The sequence below is a fragment of the Anser cygnoides genome, chromosome 2 (genome assembly GCF_040182565.1).
Source record: "Anser cygnoides isolate HZ-2024a breed goose chromosome 2, Taihu_goose_T2T_genome, whole genome shotgun sequence".
NCBI classification, from domain to species: Eukaryota; Metazoa; Chordata; class Aves; order Anseriformes; family Anatidae; genus Anser; species Anser cygnoides.
In genome coordinates, this window is record NC_089874.1 from 142,614,358 (window position 1) to 142,634,956 (window position 20,599).

The 20,599-nt window shown below is 37.1% G+C and overlaps 1 protein-coding gene across 1 annotated transcript in view; it reads left to right on the forward strand.

Moving 5' to 3' along the window:
* The window catches only part of RIMS2 (regulating synaptic membrane exocytosis 2), a 469,801-nt gene that overhangs the window by 68,897 nt on the left and 380,305 nt on the right, over positions 1 to 20,599 (forward strand). The window contains 1 exon segment of the mRNA XM_048068611.2: positions 17,215 to 17,425. Coding sequence (XP_047924568.2) covers positions 17,215 to 17,425 — 211 coding nt within the window.

Below are 20,599 nucleotides of genomic sequence, written 5' to 3' on the forward strand. Positions count from 1 at the left end.
GATCGCTCCATTTATTAGAATATCTAATGAATTCAAGTTAAAATACATTGGCATTTCTCAAATATTTATCATAAATCCATGGATCATTATTTTTGTATTCTAAATTTCCTATGTCAACAATATGGCTACCAAACACTAGGTAGCTTTGAATTTCATCATATTGACTGCTGCAAGTGTGATAGCAAGCCCACATAAAAAACTGTTCAATGAAAGTTACACTATATATAGTCAGCAGGTTTATTTGCAGTCTGTGTAGTTGCTGTTCAGTATGGTTTTTAATAGAACCTGTTGAAAATAGCACATTCCACTTGAAGGAATATTTTTCTTAAAGAGAAAAATATATCTGTGCAGCCAATACACTTGTGAAATTGGAGTCGTGAGAAGTCTAGCACTCTACTGTGTTTATTTTCTCAGACAGGAAGATGGAGAGAAAACTGAGAGTAAATGAGCTGAAAATAAAAGTATAATTTATGGTATTAAAAAAAAAAGATTCCGAGATTGTAGCTATTGAGCTATCTCAAAGTCAAATATTATAAATCTCCCAAATACCTTTTTAACTATAAAACTGTTTTTGTCTCCAGATAAAGTCAATATGAGGTAACTCAGCAACTTCTGCTGTGTGATTCTAATGACTGATCATGACCACTACTGTTATGAGACTGGTAAAAATTACCACTTTTAGCATAAAGTTACAATTGACTGACTTGTAAAGATGCCCTAGACCTCATATCAGATTTTTTCCTCCTAATATTTAATGTAAGAAAGCCTTATTTATGTTGGTTGTATTGTTCACATTATTAGTGATGCCAAGATAATAGTAATGAATATGGTGGGTTTTGGTTTTATCAAAAGGCAGAGCTGAACATGTTAGGGACAGATAGATGTGATCATAAGAAATATATTTTTCTGGATTTAACTTTGAATCCAACTTGTCTGTTTTAGTTTTAACACGCAAAATGTAATTTTGCATACAAAACCCACAGAATGTTCAAAGATACTAGATTTCACATTTTTGATAAATTAAATGTTATTAATTGAGGAATTAAAAAACACTCAGTGACAATGTGAGGAACCTATTGTTTGGGAAAATACCTATTCATGGAAGAAAAAAAAGTAATCTTTAAACAAAAGCCAGGTGGTGTGTCATAATAAGGAATTCCCTGAGGATCCAGGGTTAAAAGGAGAAATGGTCTTGCAAATAGAAAGAGAAGAACAAAACCAAAAATATTTAGTTGGTCAGCAGTTAGCATTATGGGCAAAGAAAAAGTGACGCCCCTCCTCCCCCCAAATGGGATAATCCCAATGTATATACTTCACTCTATAAGATAATAGATAAATAATAAGAAAGGAAAATAATTGTTCTTTTAAATAAAGTAGAGCTGAAATGAAGCTATGTTAGCTAAATAGCGTATTAAAATCTCAAGCTATTTTGTGTTCTGCACAATAATAATAATAAAAAAATTAGTATGACTAAGAACAGAATGTTTCCATATGTATATGCATAAGGTTTAAATAAACCCATTGCTACCTAGGCCGCACAGACTGCAGTATTTTGTAACATCAGTAAAGCAGCTCCAGAAAGCTTTATATGAGAAGATTTTCTCTTATATTTTTTGGAATTTCTCAGAGTTTTTGGATCTCATGGTCTGTGGTGCTACTAATATGCTGACAACATCCTGCTTTGAGCTGCTTTCCAAAAGAAATGGACAGTACCCCTAGAGGGATGACAGGTTGTCTGAATGAGATAAGCAAATACATTTAGAAAATGCTGGCTTAAGCTTGACTGAAACAAGACAGGAGTGGTAATCTCACTATAATAAGAGGGAAGCATGTTAAGCACGCAGCTGAGTCACCGAGCCCAGTCTCCAATGGCACCTGCCTTCGTGACAGTGGCAAAAGGGATTCTTGCAAGATGGGGAAGCTATCCACTTATTTTGGCACTGAGTATAACCATAGTGGATATTTTCATTTTTTTCAGAGAAGATCTGGGCATTTTGTTCTCTAAAGAACTGATGGTAAAGGTCATACAGCAAGTTCAGTATATATGATGTGTACCAAATCTTAGGAAGGTCAAACCTTCTAGAGAGGATTGTATCTCAGCTGCTGCACTCTACTGGCTATGCATTATTCTTAATAATTTAAAATCTTTTTCCTTGAAAATGACAGAGAAAACTACCTTTTGTGGATAGAAGTGGTGTGAACCTTATTATACTTGGAATATTGCTAGTTCCAAGACATCTGTTTTTATCATGATCCCCAAACAGAACAAAATGTTTTTGACTTGCCAAATAAAATTGGAACATTACTTTCCCAAATGTTCATGACCATTTTAGACTGCAAATGATCATTTATATGTGTAACAACATGTTTAAATGTGGCCGTCAGTATATGGCCTATCCTGCTCATCTCTGATGCTAAGTGAGCAAATTCCCTTGCACACATTTGAAACAAGTGAATATCCATCACTTACATTTTTATTTTCCTCCTCTAATATGCTTCTGTGTTCCCATGCAATTTTCATTCCATTACAGATACCTACTCCTTTATGTCCTCTTTTGTATCTGTCAGGGCTGGTAAAAGAGTGGCTGGTTTTGCTGAAGTAGTCTGACTAAAACTCTCTGGAAATATTTAAAAAGGCTTCGATTTCACAAAGGGCAGACTCAATTTCAGCAAAGAGCATATATGGAAATGTAGGCAATTATTAAGCGTTGCAAAACCAGATTTATGCTATAGAAACATCTGGAGTTTTATTCAGGAGTGAGTATTCAATGCCCAATATAGAGAATATTTTTCATGGATTATGTCTTAATTTTTAAATAAACATTCATGATATATATCTCTATTAGTCTCAGATTTGAGGAAAATCCACAGTTAGAAAATTATCTTTTTGTTAACCATTTCTTAACAAAGAAATATTGTCATAATCAAGATATTTTTAGCTTTCTTATGAAGCTGCTATTTTCTTAAAATAATCTTTTAGTCACATTCCTGGAGACAACTTGTCAGAGACTAAGCACAAGAAAAGAAAAAGAGAATGTCTTCTGCTTCTTATGTTTTACTTACAGGTTGACACAAAATACTGTAAGCTTTTTGCTCCTCTTGGATTTCTCTTCATGCTGGGAGAATTTGTGATTTGATACTTGGGCAGAAAATAAAGAATACAGGAATCACTGATGAATAGTGGCCAGGTTCATGATTCTCCCTGTGAACATAACAAATACCAAAGCCTGAATTTCAGCGGGATTTACATTATCTACGTCACATGGCATGCCTTAAGTTATACTTTGTCCTCCATTAAGTTTTTGTTGCCGATTCATTATTCCCATTGGGAATAAAAAAAAAATTATCATATGGAACTTGCACTACCCATGTCTGAAACTGAAGGAAAGTTTGGGAGCTCAGCAATTGCACAGCATTTCTGCATAGAGAGAATCACAGCCTGAAACTTAGAGGAGAGATCTGTATGGTACATCCGGACTGTCTTTGGTGTATGATCTGAAGGCATAATGATAAGTTGGTTAAGAACTTCTGATCCTGCTACAAGACCAGATAGTAATGGTTATAGTATTTTCAATAATGACTTAAATCAGACCAAGTTTTATAATCTGTCTATACCGAAGTTTTAAAATTATCAATTGTATCAGTCCTCTTAAATAAGCAGCAATTGGTGTCATAAAAAGGCTTTCAAAAGGGTAGTTTTAATGAGTGCTAATTTGAGATACAAAGGATTCTGAATATTTCTTTTTTTTTTGCACCAAAGGTGCAGCTTGTTCTTAAAGCAATAAACACTATTTGCTCTTTCTGTCATGTATGATTGATCTTAAGATGTGAAAAGCATACCATGAACAATGTTGGTTAAATATTCAGTAGAAGGGAAAGATTTAATCGTCATGGATGAATCAATTCTAACATCATAACTGTGTAACTATCCTCAAAAGGTTGCATAAAATTCTGAAAAAAGAATCAGGTTCATGAACCAATAAACAATATCAGAACAAGAAAGCAGGTTTTAAAACACTCTAAGTTAGTGACAGTAGCACTGGAAATGTCGGGTACCTTTTAACTCCACCTGGTTTCGTTGGCACTGGAAGATGTTTGGTGCTTCACAAAGTCTGGCTGCGTGGTTTAAGCCCTACATCTTTGTGTTTGTTACTGAATGCACGCACGTACTGAGGGCACTTTATACCTGTGCAAATGACTTCTGCAAATGACCCGGGTGCAGGTAGTGCTGAGTGCTACTGTGAAGTATCAAGCACTTCCAGCTGCTAATGATACCAGGGGAGAAACAGTGGTTGATTTTCATGCTAAGTTTCACATAACTGGGTATTTTTGCTTACTTGCAGGTCGAAAGCAGAACCAGGCCTGTCAGTCATCAGTATCTGGGGAATTCCTGTCCCCTGGAGTCAGGAAACACAATTAGGCACGCTGGAAATACAATTAGGCTTCCCAGCTGCAGAGCTTTCCTGGAGAAAGTTCAAATGTTGGTTATGTGCTTCTAAACTAACAACTCCTTTCAATACCATTTCTGTGTAACTAATAGCTATGAACCAGTGTTGTGTTTGGCTTTGGAAGAGTTTATTCTCTGTTCTATGCTTTTATGTGTTTGGCCAGTTTGTTAGATATAAATGAAATGAAGTATTTGTTCCTTATTCAAAAAGGTCTGGAAGGGCAGACTTAGACTAGAGGAAAGAAGTGTCAGTTTGTCCTCCCTTATTTACGGCAGGAAAGGAGCGGAGTGGTTTAGAAAGGCTGACTGTAGGATGTGGAGCTCTGCCACATTTGCCCAGGAAAGACACACTGGGTGAGATGGTTGTCCTTCATCACCAGGCGCAGCTTGTTGTGTCATGATGGTAGTTCCTGCTCTAGTCTGCTTCTAGAGATCTGAGGTTGACCGAGTGGGTATCCAGAATATCTCAGTTACAGTCCGAAAAGAGCATGGTCCTCCAAGCATTTGTATCAATGAAATCAGCAAACAGCCCTTTATTTTGTAGATGAGTAGATCTTTCTAATTTTTCAATATAATCATCCCCATTTGCTTTTGCATGTGCTCTCTTGGCTGGCCTTCTGTGATCATAGTAACAGCACTATTGATTTTACAGAAGAAGGAAATTCACTTATCTTCCTAAAGATGTTTTTCTGATTATGATCTGTATAGAGAGAAAGTTGAAGTAAATTCATAGTGATGTGGCTCCTGGAGTATCTTGGACTCAGAACAAACATAGACAGATGGTGCCAGGGTGAGTCGATCAGAAGCCTGGGGTGAGGATGAGTACTACTGGGTACAAAGTCTCATCTATGAATAACATTAACAGACGGTGAAGATTGTCATAGGGCAAAAAAGCAGTCTCACAGAAACAAAACCCCAGTTTTTATTGTACGCTATTGGGAATTTTGGTCTGTCACAATCATGATTCTGTGATTTCAACTTGCCAGTAATTCCAGTTATGCCTTCTACATGTCACCCCTTCTTATCCTTTAGTAAGCTTTACATCCATTTGTGTATTTCATGCTTCCACAGCTGAATACTAAGGATAGTTTTATTTTAGGAAGGGGATGTTCTTGATTCAGTGCAAGGATATTCAGTGGAAAGAGAACGTGAGTGCTGTCAGCAGGAACACAGCCTGCCCAGCGCAGGTCTGCTTTGCCCGTGGATACAGAACCGCGTCAGAAAGCAGTTTTGGAACAGTTGGGGACCCCCCATCTCCCAGTTACGTGCCTAAGGGCAAAACACGTTTTTTGTGTCTACTATGGTGTTCACCAACAGGGTGAAAACCACAACATTTGTATGACAAAAATCTGATTAACAGATGACCTCTGAAACAGCAGAATGTTGCCTGTTTCAACACTGAGTGTGTATTTGAGTTAACAGATTTATTCCAGCCATGTCTCATCATACATAATGATGGCACTGCATTCTTCTCTTTATATTATCCTTAATGAATCTTTTAAGAAAACGTTCTGCTATCTGTACTCTTGGAAACTATTCTCTAAAAGGTTTACTATTGAATTTATGACTCCATTGTGTATACTCCTTAACTATGTCAATATTAATTACCGATGTACACTAAATAAATACTCTTTCTTTGGTTAAACATGTACTGATGAGTCACGATAATCCCAGGATGAAAACTTTTGTCTGCTCTGCTCAGCTTTTTAGATGGTGATTTGTTCAGGTATTGGCAGTTATGTCATAGGCAGCGCCTTTGCCTCTCTGCCAACAGAAAGACGAAAGGGAGATGTATATATAATCGACTTTTTTTGGGTGGCCATATTTGAAGAAGGATACTGCTTCCAATGCTGGAAACATAGTTACAAAGATCTGTTTTGTAACGGGTCAGTTGCATTAGCACAAAGAAGAAATGGACATTTATCAGTGTTGATATTGAGCATTTGAATGTTAGTGTCCATGGACCTGGTCAATCCTGGATGCAAAGGGTTTATCTAAAATAAGAATGGTGATTGTTTTCAAACGTGTGGACTTAGACTCTTCAGGTGGAATTGACAATGTTTTGCTGTAGGAAGGATAATTGATAATTTTTCTGCAAAATATATTGCAGATTATCAACAGTATCTTTAATTTATGATAGTAGATTTGTTGAAATACCACCACAGTTGAAGATACCTCAGGGAAGGGGCAGAGGGAGAGCAATGAGATGAAGTAAGAGCCTGCTGAGTCTGATTTGCAGTGACTCTGAGCTGGCTGAACTGATCGGTTCAGATCTGTACATCTTACTATTTAAACAAAAAGATTTCTCAGCAACTTACAGGATCACGTATATGGTACAGTAGTCTATATAGTAACCTATGAGTCCTGCCCAGCAACATGGAGAAATACAGTGCTTGAGTATGAGGACTGTTACACAGGAAGCGGATTGATGAAGAACAGAGCTAGGGCTTGTTTGACTTAAGTGCAATTATGCTAAAACAAATGTGAGTAGAATCTGCTTCTATTTACTGTTTTTCCAAACAGAAGTACTCCAGGAAAAGGCTTTAATGAACTGAGATCACAATCTTGGCAGAGAATAGCGTTTAAGTGTTACAGGAAAAGCGAATTTCACAGAGCTGTCTCTGGGCTAGTTCCTGGCCTGTGAGTGTCACGGTGTCCTTCTTGCCTCTGCTGGTTTTCAGGGCCTGCTCTTACCCCACACTTCCACTCCGCTGGGTTATGAACAGCAAAGCGTGATCAGCAGGCCTACTGCTGGCTCAGTACTGCTGTCTTACAGCCCTCGTTTATGCCCAACAGGGCTCAGACCTTAATGATTAATTAATAAGCTTTAATTAAGAGAATAAATGATATAAATATAGGATTGAATTTTGATCTTTTCTGTCACACATTTTTTTTGTGGGGGGAGGGGACTGGTTTTGCACAGCTCTGATTATTTAGAAAAGTCAAACGTTATCTTTTAGGAATAGTGTTAGATTAACTACTGTTTATACTGTTTTTGGGGCACAAATCCCTTTATCTTTTCAGTTATTATCAAATACTGTTTACCTAAAATGGAGAAATACTGTGTTAACTTAATTATCATTATGTTTTAGTTCAGTCAAGTGTTGAGTTTAGTAAACTTTTTGACTAAAGGGAAGGTATGGCAGCCTGGATTTAGATACAATTAACATGGGGAAAATTGTTACACGTCATGTTCACGCACTCATAATAATCTCTCCTGCAGGCGAGAGCATCCCTCTCCCTTTGTGAGCTACTTGCACCTGAAAAATCGTAACTGTTTTCATATTTGAATTTCAGTGTCAGGAACCATTTCTTCACTTTGTTTCTAGAAGATGTTATACTAACCTGGTGAAGGTAATTGATGTGTTTTGGCCCTACTTCCTCTTACTTTTAAAACATGAACAATATGGAAAATGACATTCTCCTGAAAATGGGAGAGGCATTTCAACAGGATCTCCCCGTGTAGTGCTGCTAGCACGGTGGCTTCACTGGTGATCCTTTTACAGTAAGAATACTGATATTCATAAACCATACAAAACCCAGATCCACCATAATTAATTACTACCACCTATTACAATATCTACGGTGGTGATAATTCAGCATCAAGCACGTTGGTGTAGTTTACATAGATGAAGATGAGCTAACACTATAGTAAACACAACTGAGGCTTGCATATACTATCTTCCTTAACATTGCTCAAATTTATTTCCTGTTCGTTAAAAAAGGAAAATCGTCAAGATAGGAACAGTCCTGTCGCAGAGGTAAAAAGATAGGGGCTGCTTAATAATTGAAGCTGCTCATGAATGTTGTAAACAATGTGGAATGAACTCACTGTAATCATGATACTGTAATGTCTGGAGGTGTTACATTTCGGAGCCAAGACAGTCTGACCTATTATTTGGCATGTATTTATTTAGGTTGTGAGTGTAATCGTCTAATGAAAAAATAATTTTGCCTTTCATAGTAAAGATTACAAAAAAGTTCAACACAGTAAATTCGTTTTTTTGGGGTATTTTTAAAACTACAGGCATGAAGTTAATGGCTTCTTTTTGTATGTTAACTGATGATGCAAATAAAGTAACCTGAGTGACTGTGAGAAATATTATCTCTGCTGAAGATGCTCTTATAAATGTAATAATGTTGTAGTGCACTTAATAGTCAGCCACTGAATTAGCATTTTTAAGGTACGTTTGGTAAACCCTGCATCCCTTAAAAGGAAACGTGTAAAGTAAATAACAGTATGATTTATGAAAACCAGACAAATGTACGATAAATTGGGAAACTTTTTTTTGTGGGTGAATTATTTGAATAGAACGGTATTTTGTATAATTTTTAATAATGAGTCTGTTCTTTAAGAAATAAGGGTCTAATAATGCATCTGCTATTCAGTTCCTTTATTTAAAGTGAAATTTGTGATTACTGCCAAATTTATTCAGTGAAAGAAGTTGAGATTTTAAAAAGTATATAAATGTGAACAAGATTGTTTACAACTGATATTTATTTGGTTACCTAAGACAAAGTATCAGAAAAAAATCAGGAACAGCCAACATGCAGCGCTATTTCTAATAATTTTAGACTGATACAAGGTCTCTGTTACAAAACATTTCCATTGAGTGAATCAGGAAGAAAAATGCAACAACAGTTACAAAAATCTGCGTGGTTTTTAAATGTAAAATGTAGAGTGATGGTATAAAAATAGACTGTAAAAGGATTATTTTTCTGAGAGCCTCAACCAAGTATACTTGGTGATCTAAATTTCAGGTGAGAATTGTTGCATAGGGGATAAAAGTCTGCATATGTCTGCACATGTGTCAACTTCGCATGGAAAATATCTAAATAAATCTTAATTTTTGCATAAACCTCATAGGGATGTTGCAGTAACTACAAAACAATCCCGATTTTAAAGTAGTTTTCTGTTAAAAAATCATCTTTAAAATATTATTTCCCTTCTGCTTAGCAGGGAGCTCTGACTCTCCTTTCCGAACAAGTGGTTTGGAACTAGAGCTAATACATACAGCCTTTCACAGCGAGGATTGTTGTGGCTGATTGATGCAGCGGTCTGAGAAACGCTGGTGTCCACCTGGAGTTTCCTAGTACCTAGACCACCACATGTGGTGACAGTGGGGAGTGTCTGGATTCTAAATGTGTGTGATGCTACATCCCACCAAAAGTTTGATGAGCCTATTTTACAGCGATACGCATGCTATGGATTTGTCCTGTCCTTTGAGTGTTCTCTGTAGAAATTAAGGACAGACGCTGGTCAGCATCAGTAGGAGACTGAATGCTGAAAGACCCATTGCTCCTGTGCACTGCTACTGAGAACCCCACTACCACTTAACACAAGGTGCTTATCAGCTGCCATATGTGATGTTGTTATGCTATCAGCATAGCTGGAGATACAAATAGTATCACCTATCAGGTCGCTCTCTCAAATGAGAAACCTGTATCCTTTCCAATATTCAGTAAAGCTTGAGCTCGTGATGCATTTTTCCCCCTTGACTAGACAGTTCCAAAAGTGCTCTTCTGTCAGTATGGCTATTTTTCCAAATTTGTAACCCGAATTTCTTTCAGACAATTGTTCTTTCCTGTCAGATTTGTTTGAAATTGATCAGATGAAGTTGAAAGTATCTGGATATGTATGGCACGTACATGTGGGTAGCTGTTTACACCTTGCTTCATTACAAACTAGTTAAAAAAAAACACAACAAAACACACAAACAACAACCAAAAAACAACATTTGACCATAATTGTCTGTATATCTGTAATTTCTAATTGAGTTTTCTTTTACTGGGCTGGAATACAAATTAAATGACAGTACAAATGCCCATCGTTAAAGAGCCTGTTCCTGCGCTCTGCCACACACACTTCCTGGCAGCCTGCTTTTACTCAAAGTCCAACTACTGGCTCCTGATCTTCCCCGTCAGCTGCGGATTAGTACTTACAGTTTCAGCACATTACCAGAGCTGCTCCTGTGGGATAGTGGGGAATGCAAACACAGGGACAAAGCCCATGGAGCTGGAGATAAAGTATTTTTAATTGAGGCAATGCAGTTGTGGAATGAACTTGGAGAGTTTCCTATTATTAGTCAGGCACTGGAAGATTACCTTTGCCTGTTACAGCTGGCATGGTTAATCTTACTTTGAAGGACACCTGAAATTACCTGGGAAGGGCCAGCCTTATCACATGGTAGGAAAAAGAGTATTTGGAAAACTACCTCTATCGTGTGCAACAATGTGGATTTACTTTACCTGCTGGATGCATTAAAAAAGCAGTCCTAGTGATATTTCCAGTATAGGTGGAGAAGGTACAGAAGTAGCTGGCAAAATTCATTAGAAGAATAGCAAAGACGTTTTAATGGAGAAAAAATAAAAAATTTAGCTAGAATGAGTTGGATGTGTTACTACATTCTGCCTCTTTAAGCCTTAATTGGGACTTTATAGCTTTTTATATAGTACAGATTGTGAAAATACATTCAAAAATTCAGTTGCAGATTAATTTTAACAAATAAAAAGACAGTCACGAAGATATCACTTCCTAATTCAGTCTTGCGATTAGCTTGAACTGTCTGCTACAGAAAAGGAAGAAGCAAGTATTAGTGTTTTTTAAGGAAACCTGGAAGTAACGGGCACAACCAGGAGTTGCTTTTCTTTTTTCCTTTATGTACATATTGTCTGGCTTTATCGTGCTGTCATTAAACCCACACAGAAATATTGTAAGATTAATTGGATCAGGCTTTAGTTGGCCATATGTTAATCTTCTTCATGTTTACTTTTTCTTGTAGCCTTGTGCAAGCCTATTGTACCTAGAATGCTGTTGTTCACTGCTACCTTGCCAGTAAAGAGCAACCTCACTGCTGCTAATAAACAGTTATTAAACAAAGGATGCAGTTTTATTCAATACTGAGCATTATATAAAAAAAAAAAAAAAAAAAATCAGAAAAAAGGAAAAAAAAAAAGGGACAGGTAAGGTAATGCTTGTAATCCTTCCAGTTACAGTTAGACTTTCAGTCTCACCGGCCTGTTGATCTATTCAGTCTTATCCCACTAAGTTGTTAAAACTGAGTTGTTTTTTCCCCCTCATCTTTGCTTGTCTTTTTTTTTTCTAATTGAGTTTCTTCATAAATAAACTAGATTCAATGATGTGACTTTGTCTGTAGTTGCAAGCTCATTTATGATCATGCAAGATTAATTCATTATGACATAAGAGCAGAGCAATGAGGAATATTTGCTGTTTGGTGAGGGAGGTCAAATAAGCAGAGAACATGGAATAGTGCAAACTGGTGGCCTTTGCAAAAAGCCCTAATAAATGACAAAGAGAGAATGGATATGGAGCAGCTTGAAGACCTCCTCTTGTCCATATCTTTTACTTTTAAGAGTGGCTTGTACTAAGTTCCCACCAGCATAGATTAAAAAGTAGCATTTTACTGCACAGTTGTGTTTTTTAACTTTTTTTCAATTTGCATTCTCTAAATATTTTTCAGTAGAATTTGTTTTAGGTAAAGCTGAAGCTTAGACATGTCACTGAGGTAGTTAGCTCTGAAGTTAAACCTACTGACAGTAGAAAATAGTTAATTATTGTTCGTTTGAGGAAACCAGACAATTAAAATTGTACATCAGCTTAATGAGACAGTGGAAAGTTCATTTTGACAAAACGTTAAAGTGCTGTGGGTTAAGTGAATGTTTGTAGAGATCACTGCTGGCATCTAGTTTCAGACAGGATTTCATTTTCAGTGGTACAAAAGCTCAAAACTCTGAATTATGAGTGACATTGAAACTGTAGTTGTGTTATCAGCGTCTGTGTGATAACTCATTAATTTTAAGCAGAATTTGATAGGAGGTTCTGTTATGAAATTGGGCTTGAGTCTTCCATTGCTTAATAATTTGTCTTTATCTGGTGGACTTAAAGTAGAATCATGATCTTATGAAAATGAGTTTTATGTGGTCTCCTTTCTCATTTCAGCCATATACTGGCAAAACCGACATTTTATGATTCAGGAAAGCTCCCTTTTGCATTTCTGAAGATAGTTTTCTTGTTAAAGTTACTTCTTTATAGCCTCCACACGCCAATATGAAGGCATAAACTCAAAGTTTAGCTGCCCATTTCCTTACATAGCGCTGAAAATACATGTGAGGTCATTTGTCAGTTGTCCCTAACACATGGGATTACATGCATAAGAATAATATCCATTCAGATAAGAAGTGCGTGTGCTTAGTGGCAGGTTCGCTAGCACTATTGTAAAAGTAGAAAGCTTTAAGTGTTTGATACTGTAGAGGGAAAAATGATGTATCTGTTAACGGGTGGTTGCTGCCACTGTGCTGAAAAAATGGTTGAATGAAGGGACTTGGCAGAACTGAGAGTGAACAAACCCTTTTTGAAGTCTGGATTCCAGCCACATCCGTGCTCTGTGCCGGGGAATCGGAAATGAGGCACAGGCTTCAATCAGTGGGAAAAATATAATGAAAAAACTTTGAGAGAACTGTAGCCAGGATCTGAGAAGTGGCTGCTGTCTGCCTTCTACACCCTGGGTACTCAGCTTTGGAAATTTCAGAAACGTTGAAGCGAACTTTTCTGAAGGCAGCAGTAGCTTTGGAGCTACTTGTCAGTATTAAGGATTTTTTTGAGGGGGGATAAAATACTGCAAAATCTGTGGACACTTCTGGAGGACAGGACAAAACAATTTCTGCATCGTAATAACAGAAGTCAGATGACTGAACTTGCTTTTCTTATTTACCTTTGGCAGTAGCTCATGGTTCATGAGAGGCCCGTGGGTTCCTGCTCTTTGATTGATACTGCATTTCTCATTGCCAGAAGGGTGTGGGGAACCAAGGATAAGCAGAATTAAATGAACTCCTTTCCAGAAAACAAAACAAAACAGAACAAACACCTTTTTGACCTTGACAGCTTTTACAAATGGTTGCATTAATACCCAAATATACTCTATGCAGCTATCTCAGATACAGTTTTACAGTACGCAAGTCTTGACTAGTGATGTATAAGCCTCATGAACTTCACCAGTGTAACTTCCAGCAGATATGAGTGTGATTCAGGGAACTCATTCTCACAGGAGATGAAAATGACCAGAACTTAAATGTCAGTTTTCCACCTTAACTTACCATCATCATTATGCATAGACTCCTACGAGCCTCTCCTTTCCCTCTAAAACTACAACAGTAGTTTAAGTACATTCTTGTATTTTTTTGGAAACAATGTGGAAAAGGAGAGAGATTTTGCATCAGGACAAACAGATGGTGTGTGACGGTGCTATTGAGGCCATCGTCCAAATACACATAGGTAGGGGTTATAGATACCCATTGCTAAGTTTTCCACTTAAACATTTTTTTACTGTATCGTTCAATGTAATTATTTGGGTTTACAAACAGAAACCCTAGCATGTCTAATAATAAGATTTGCATTATGGAGAAGCATTTTGGCCTGATATGCAGGTAATCTGCAGAACACGGTTTTTAAGACTCACAGCGTGGATCTTGGGCCCCTCGCATTAGCAGAGGACCTCCTGGGAGTGCAGGGACTGGAAATGGGAGGCTTGATGCTGGTTGCTTTTGGTCCCCCGGTGGCTGAGCTCCTGAGCCCTTGCAGGCAGCAGCATTCTGAGTGGAGATGTGAATGCAGACAACGTGACCAAAATGGGATTTTATTTGTTACGTTTTCTGTAATGTTACACAATTTTTACAAAATGTTCTTCAAGTACTGAATTATTCTAAACACCTTTTTATCACTTCTTGTTATTACCTTTTTTTTTTTTTTTTGGCTTAAACCCTTGTAAGCTAGATGTTAAGAAATGATTATTATATTCCATAGAAAGTTTTTTTTTTTTGTTTCAAGTATGCATATTCATTCCAAGTGGTTCTGCTCAGTAAGTAGAATGCATACTGTGTGTAGACTGATTATTTAATAGACTTCTGTCTTCTGTGTTTAATTTTTTCCAACAGCTGTCAAAGTGTGTAATACTTCTCTTGAAACAGAAAATGATGTAATAATGAACTATTTTGGCAGAAAAAATATTTGCTACTAGAATGAGGATTTTAGAAAACTTCTCTGTAAAGTAACCTTGAAAAGTTTATACTTTGAGGCAAAAGTTACAGTGACCTTTGCATAGATGCTTGTGCCCAAGAGGAAACAAAAGTGAAATTATTTCAGTACATGAGGCTTAGGAATTGGCAAAAGGCTTGTGCTTTTTATGCATCAGTGAGACTGGTTAGAAAATAATCATAAAAACAAAGGCTGTAGATTAAAAGGAAGCCACAAAACTAAATGCAACCTAAAATAAACTTGAAGTTCAGCATAGATAATATGCATTAAATGAAGAACACAATGTTTGGCAAAATTAAACAGCAAGCGAGGTCTCAGGGATTGCATGTGTTATTGATGGACATGGGCCAGACTGCCAACTACCCGTTGGATAGTGCTGTCAGTGTAAAACGATGAAATGTGCCAGATTTCCAGAACGAAATGTTGTTCTCAACTTCATCCAGCTCTTTCTTACTAGTGACTCGTGTCCTGCCTCATTCAACACAGGACAGTCAGCAACGAACTCCTGGACCCGGAGAGCAGCAGAAGCCCCTTGCCCCTGACCCCTCAGGCTCCTGCCGGGGCAACGCCCCGTGGTGTCCCCATGTCCCCGGGCAGTGTCCCCACACCCGCGGTGTCAGGTGTCCCCATGCTCGGGGTGTCCCCACATCTCTCCTGCGGTGTCCCCACGTCCCTCCCGTGGTGTCCCCATGTCCCTCGGGCAGTGTCCCCACATCCCTCCCGCGGTGTCCCCACGTCCCTCCTGTGGGGCCGGGGGAGCAGCGGGCCCTCTCTGCTCTGCCTCAGGCCAGAGCTCCTGGCAGCGCGCAAGGGACTGCTGCGGTCTGAGGGCAGTGTGTGGACTCAAAACTGAACTCAAGTGACAAGAGCTGGTAGATTAGAAAGATGAGGCATAAGTTGCATGAGGCAAACCTGCTTTCTCTCAGGGAAAAGGCCAGTGTGGCTGAGAGCAGGAGACGTCCCATTGCTGCACAGAAGAGGCCTACCTACTGCCTTGCCTGACAGAGGGCGGGAGCTGCCTCTTAAATCCTATGGCTCCTCTGTGGTATAACACAAATTGTATTTTTAGGGGAGTTTTCCTGAAAGTACTCAAGCAAATACCAACAGTTCTTGCCATATGTGTGGGGAACCGTAGTAAATAAATAGTGTTTGAAGTAATTTTAAACTGACCGAGTGTGCTAATGTCTGTCTTGGTAAGAGCCTCTGACTCTTCTGATGAAGCCATTTTGTATCATTAGTTTATAGCTGAACTGTATAAAATATATATTTCTGTATTAAAGAAGCTGGTCTCCTAGCTTTCTTACTCTCTGTGCAATGTTAGACTTCATACATATATATGTATATATATTAAAAAAAAAAGTAATCTCAAGAATCTCTGGAAAACTCATTCTAAGAAAAATAAATCTCTTGCACTTTTTTTTTTTTTTTGGCTTACTATACCATTTTAATGTTTCATAGGAAATACTTCATTTTTTTGGTTGTGCTCGTGTCTGTCCAGGATAGTAGATAAAGTGCTTAGACTAGATTAGTAATTCTTAGGTTGCTGAAATTTACAGTCTCAATTAGCAAAATTAGGTGAGTAGAATTCCCTACTAAGAATCATTCCCTACTAAAGATCATGAGTCAGACCCCTTTAAATCACAGGGATAAAAATAAAAGAGAAGTTGAAGTTCTTCTTGTTTTCTTTTTGTGATTCAATATCTTATACTATATCACATTTTCCAGCCTTTTTCAGCAACCACAGGAAACTGAAATTTTACGATGAAAACTAAATTTCCCGTGTCATTTTTTACCTTTAGAAATAAGGGTTTTAAAAAAACTCTATTATAGAACATGAAATGAGTCTATAACTTTTATTGTAGTGAGACAACATAGCTATCATATATAGAGATTTGATTATTACAGGATCAGAAAATCAGTGAAGTAGCATGCCTGAAGGAATCGTTGCAGTATGAACTTGGTATCTGAATATGAATGCGCTCCTAGTCCACTGGAAATGGGAGGTAGAATATGTGGGATTTCTGTGTGTGTGTGTGTCTTAAAATATTGTCCCTAGTTTTTACACCTAAGGTAGTCCTCTACCGTGAGGTGGCATGAGGTGGTGGTCACTGTGTAATGATATGAATGGCTTAAATAATGGATAGTAAGTTGCTAAGTTGACATACCTTGTTATGGGCTTGTGGTTGCACCCATTGCTTGATAAATGATTGATAAAGCATTTTAGAATAATTAATCTGTGCAATATTGGCAATATCCAGTGTTGCTGGATAAATGAAGATAAGGTGTATTAAGATAAGATACTTGCGTGCGTCTGGTGGAACTAGGTGAAAGAGCACTTGGAAAAATAAATGAGATTTTTTTTCCTGCTATTAACCAGTTTATCATCTAGTACCATGGGATTATGAATCACTCACTTCATGTTTCCTACTGTTGTATTTGCAGCTCACAGCTTGGTCACATCCCAAAGCAAATTACTTGTCTTTGTAACAGCTGAACTCTTTGCTGCATGTTACTAGTGTTGGGCCACCTCCTAGAGTTTAGTTCAGTTGGAGAAGTAGTAGTTTTTGAAGGTTACACTTCTGGAATATCATAAATTACATGTATTTCTCTCTGATTTGTGTTCTGAAGTTGATTGTGGTTTAGTGATTGTGAAGTATTTGTGGGCCTAAATAAAAAGAAAAATACCCAACTGTTAATGATCTCTTTTCTTCTGCAGAAAATTACATCAGCAGTTTGAAATGTATAAGGAGCAAGTGAAGAAGATGGGCGAAGAATCACAGCAGCAGCAGGAGCAGAAGGGTGATGCCCCAACTTGTGGCATCTGCCACAAAACAAAATTTGCTGATGGCTGTGGCCATAACTGTTCATATTGCCAAACTAAATTCTGTGCACGCTGTGGAGGAAGAGTGTCTTTACGGTCAAATAAGGTATGGACTTACAAAAGTTTAGTAATAAGCTTCTAACCTCAGTATCTTTTATTCATTGCTTATGCATCCTAATCACATAGCTACTGAAATAGATTTCCTTTAAGGATGAAATGATGTCTACTTTAGGGTCTTCTGAGACATCTGTCCTCATTTCAAATAATTTCCATTTGCAGATGGATTTGTGACTGTGTCCTTTACATTAACACATGCCACATTTCTACTCTAAGACTCATGCAAGTACAGTTCTTTGAATAGAGGACTGAGTTTCTGTATTGGAGACCAGGAGGTATAGCTAGTGAGCTAGTGATGCTAATGTTGAGACACTGTGACTATTGCAAATTAGAGCAAGGTTTTTTTTTTTTAATGTTATGCTTGCCCAGAATCCTCTGTACAAGATTATCGTAAAACGAGTGTTAGAATAGTATATACAGTATGTTAAGGACTTTTAAAATGTTTATCTATTAAATATATGCACATATATATACACATGTAAGTATATTACATTATCATATTCTTAGTAAAAATGCAATGCACTAACAGTATGCAGCTTCAGCTAGTATACTGGTTTTTATTGTACAACAACAGGTAAAACAGCAAGTTGAATTTTTAAGAAGTTTGGTCGTAGAATAAAACATTCAGTAGAACAGAGGTAATCAGAAAACTTAAGTTCTGAAAGAAGTTTTAGTGTTTTAGATAAAATGTTGACATCTCACACATCTTTCTCAGTTTCAGACAGATATTTGTAGAATATTCTTGACTACTCAGGACTTCTTATGCTAGCCTTTTGTTGCAACATCTTCTGTAAATCAATACAATCATTTATTTATTAATGTAATCATTTGTCAGTATCATTTATTTCCATAAATCAGTTTCTTCTTGTAATAGTCATTGCAAATACCATGCAAACTGCAAATATTATCTTAATCGCTTGGAAGGCAGGTGACAACGTTATGTATTTTTTGTCCAAGATTGAAAAGGAGGCTTAAATAATGGACTCAGGTTTTGATTGACAGGGTAGAAAAGAACCTGCTACTTGCTGATGATTAAAGTAACTGAGATTGTGTAAATCTGTCAAACTGCCTTGATATGACCAAATTTTGTTAAAGTAATTTTAAAATTTGTATAGAACCTTTTGTCTTGGGTAAGATCACATTATTATTGCTTTTTATAACTAAATTGTGTTACCATTAATCAGAGATATAATAATTCCTGTACTGATTTCATCTGATTATAAAATACAATTGAGACAGTTTCTTGGATTCATAATGTCTACATAATTAGAGTCAAAGAATAAAAGCATTAGGAGGAAGGCTTCTTCTAATGAGATGTTCTGAGACATCATTTAGAATCATAGAATGGTTTGAGTTGGAAGGAATCTTCCTCAGAATGGATCTGAACTTGGCCGATATTTCTCTACTGTCTCTTGACAGGTTTCCAGTGAGATTCTTCCATACCCTCTTAGGTCCACTGCTTAGAAAGTTTTTCTTAAATCTGTCTTTCTGCAGGCCCACTTCTGCTTTCAGTATTACGAATCTGTTCAGCAACTCTTCTCAGGTGGTATTTTTCTACTACTCTGGATAACTTAGTGTGGTAAATAAACTTTTCTGGCTCTCATTCCTTTCTGTTCTTGATCACTTATGAATATGCTGGGCAGAGCATCTCTAGAGAGATTCTCTGTGAGGCTTCACTGGTGATACCTCTCCCTTAAAAAGCCCTGACCATTTATTTATGTTCTTTTCTTTTTGTCTTAAACTAATAAAGTTTTCTCACGGAATAATTTATTCCTATTTCATGGCCACTGATATTCTTTAAAATCCCAGAGGCCAAACTCAGCTATATCAGCAGGTATCACTTACTCAGTGACTCCTTGAAGGAATTTTAGTAAATGTAACAGACATGACTTACCCTTACTAAAGTTGATACCTTTAGCTTACATAGCTAAAACGTTAAACTTACATAGCTAATTCATACGCTTACATTAAAATTAAGTCCATTTTGTACAAAAATGATCATTATGTGGAAGTTCCTTCTAGATCAAACAGATAAAATTGATAATGATGGTACTGCTGCTTCTGTGCTCCTGCTTATGACCTTAGGGATAGGAGTATTCAGCCAGGATGGGGAGTTTAAATTTTGTGGGAATAAGGGAGCTTAAACTGGCATCTCTTATGATTATGAACAATTTCAGATTGATTGCAATTGTGTTTCTCAAGTAATAAATCACATAACAGCAATTTGTAGTGGTATAGGTACCACTGATACACAAGATAACACTGCTATTCGTTCTTAATCGTATACTGATTTATACAGGAAAATACAGAGAGTGAGGCAGTAGACAGCAGAATGAGATTTATGCAGCTGAGAAATTTATATGTTAAAATGTTTGACATCTACTGCCTTCAGATAGATAAAACTCGTGTGCAGTAAATATAATTTTCAACAGCTCAGAATGCCAGTTCAGTAAATCAACATTCCATTCCTAGAGGAAGAAAACAATGCTTGTGTGAAAACTTAATCTGAAGTATGGTGTATACCTGCTTTAAGGATGTTCAGCAATCTACTATCAGTTACACCTGCTGAAACATTCTTTTCTCTTTGTCTTTGAACATGAAAAATAAGAGATTTTCAGTTGCTTTCTAGGGCCTAACATCTCTGTATGAACTACACAGGGTATATATAGGAAAATTCCCTCAGTTCCCTCTGGTTCTGTCAAAAAATTGCATTTTGATTATTTCTTGGGTTATGTTTGATTCAGAGAACCATCAATTAGTCTGTCACAGTCAGGATTTCCAGGTCACTAGGATTTGGAATAAACTCAGTGATTTGCAGTCGCATACGAATAAGTTGATCCTTAAGAGACACGGTTCGATTCTGTGTTTCTCTAGAAAAGAAATGTGACATTATTGACTTGATGGAAAGGATTTCTCTAAACTGTAGGTTATTTTTTTATTTTTTTTTTTTCATTCAGTTTAGGCCATGTAACACCTGTAGAATCTGGTAATGTACAACTGTATTCATCTTTCTGGAGAATCTCAGTGCAGGTTTCTCGGAAAAAAAGGAAAGGAAGCTGCTGAGTTTTTCCAAAGACAGTTTCCTATTTAAAAGTTTAAAATTCACAAATGGAGACTGTAAAAGTTATCCTTCTAACTGGGTTGAATTTCACATCCCAGTCTC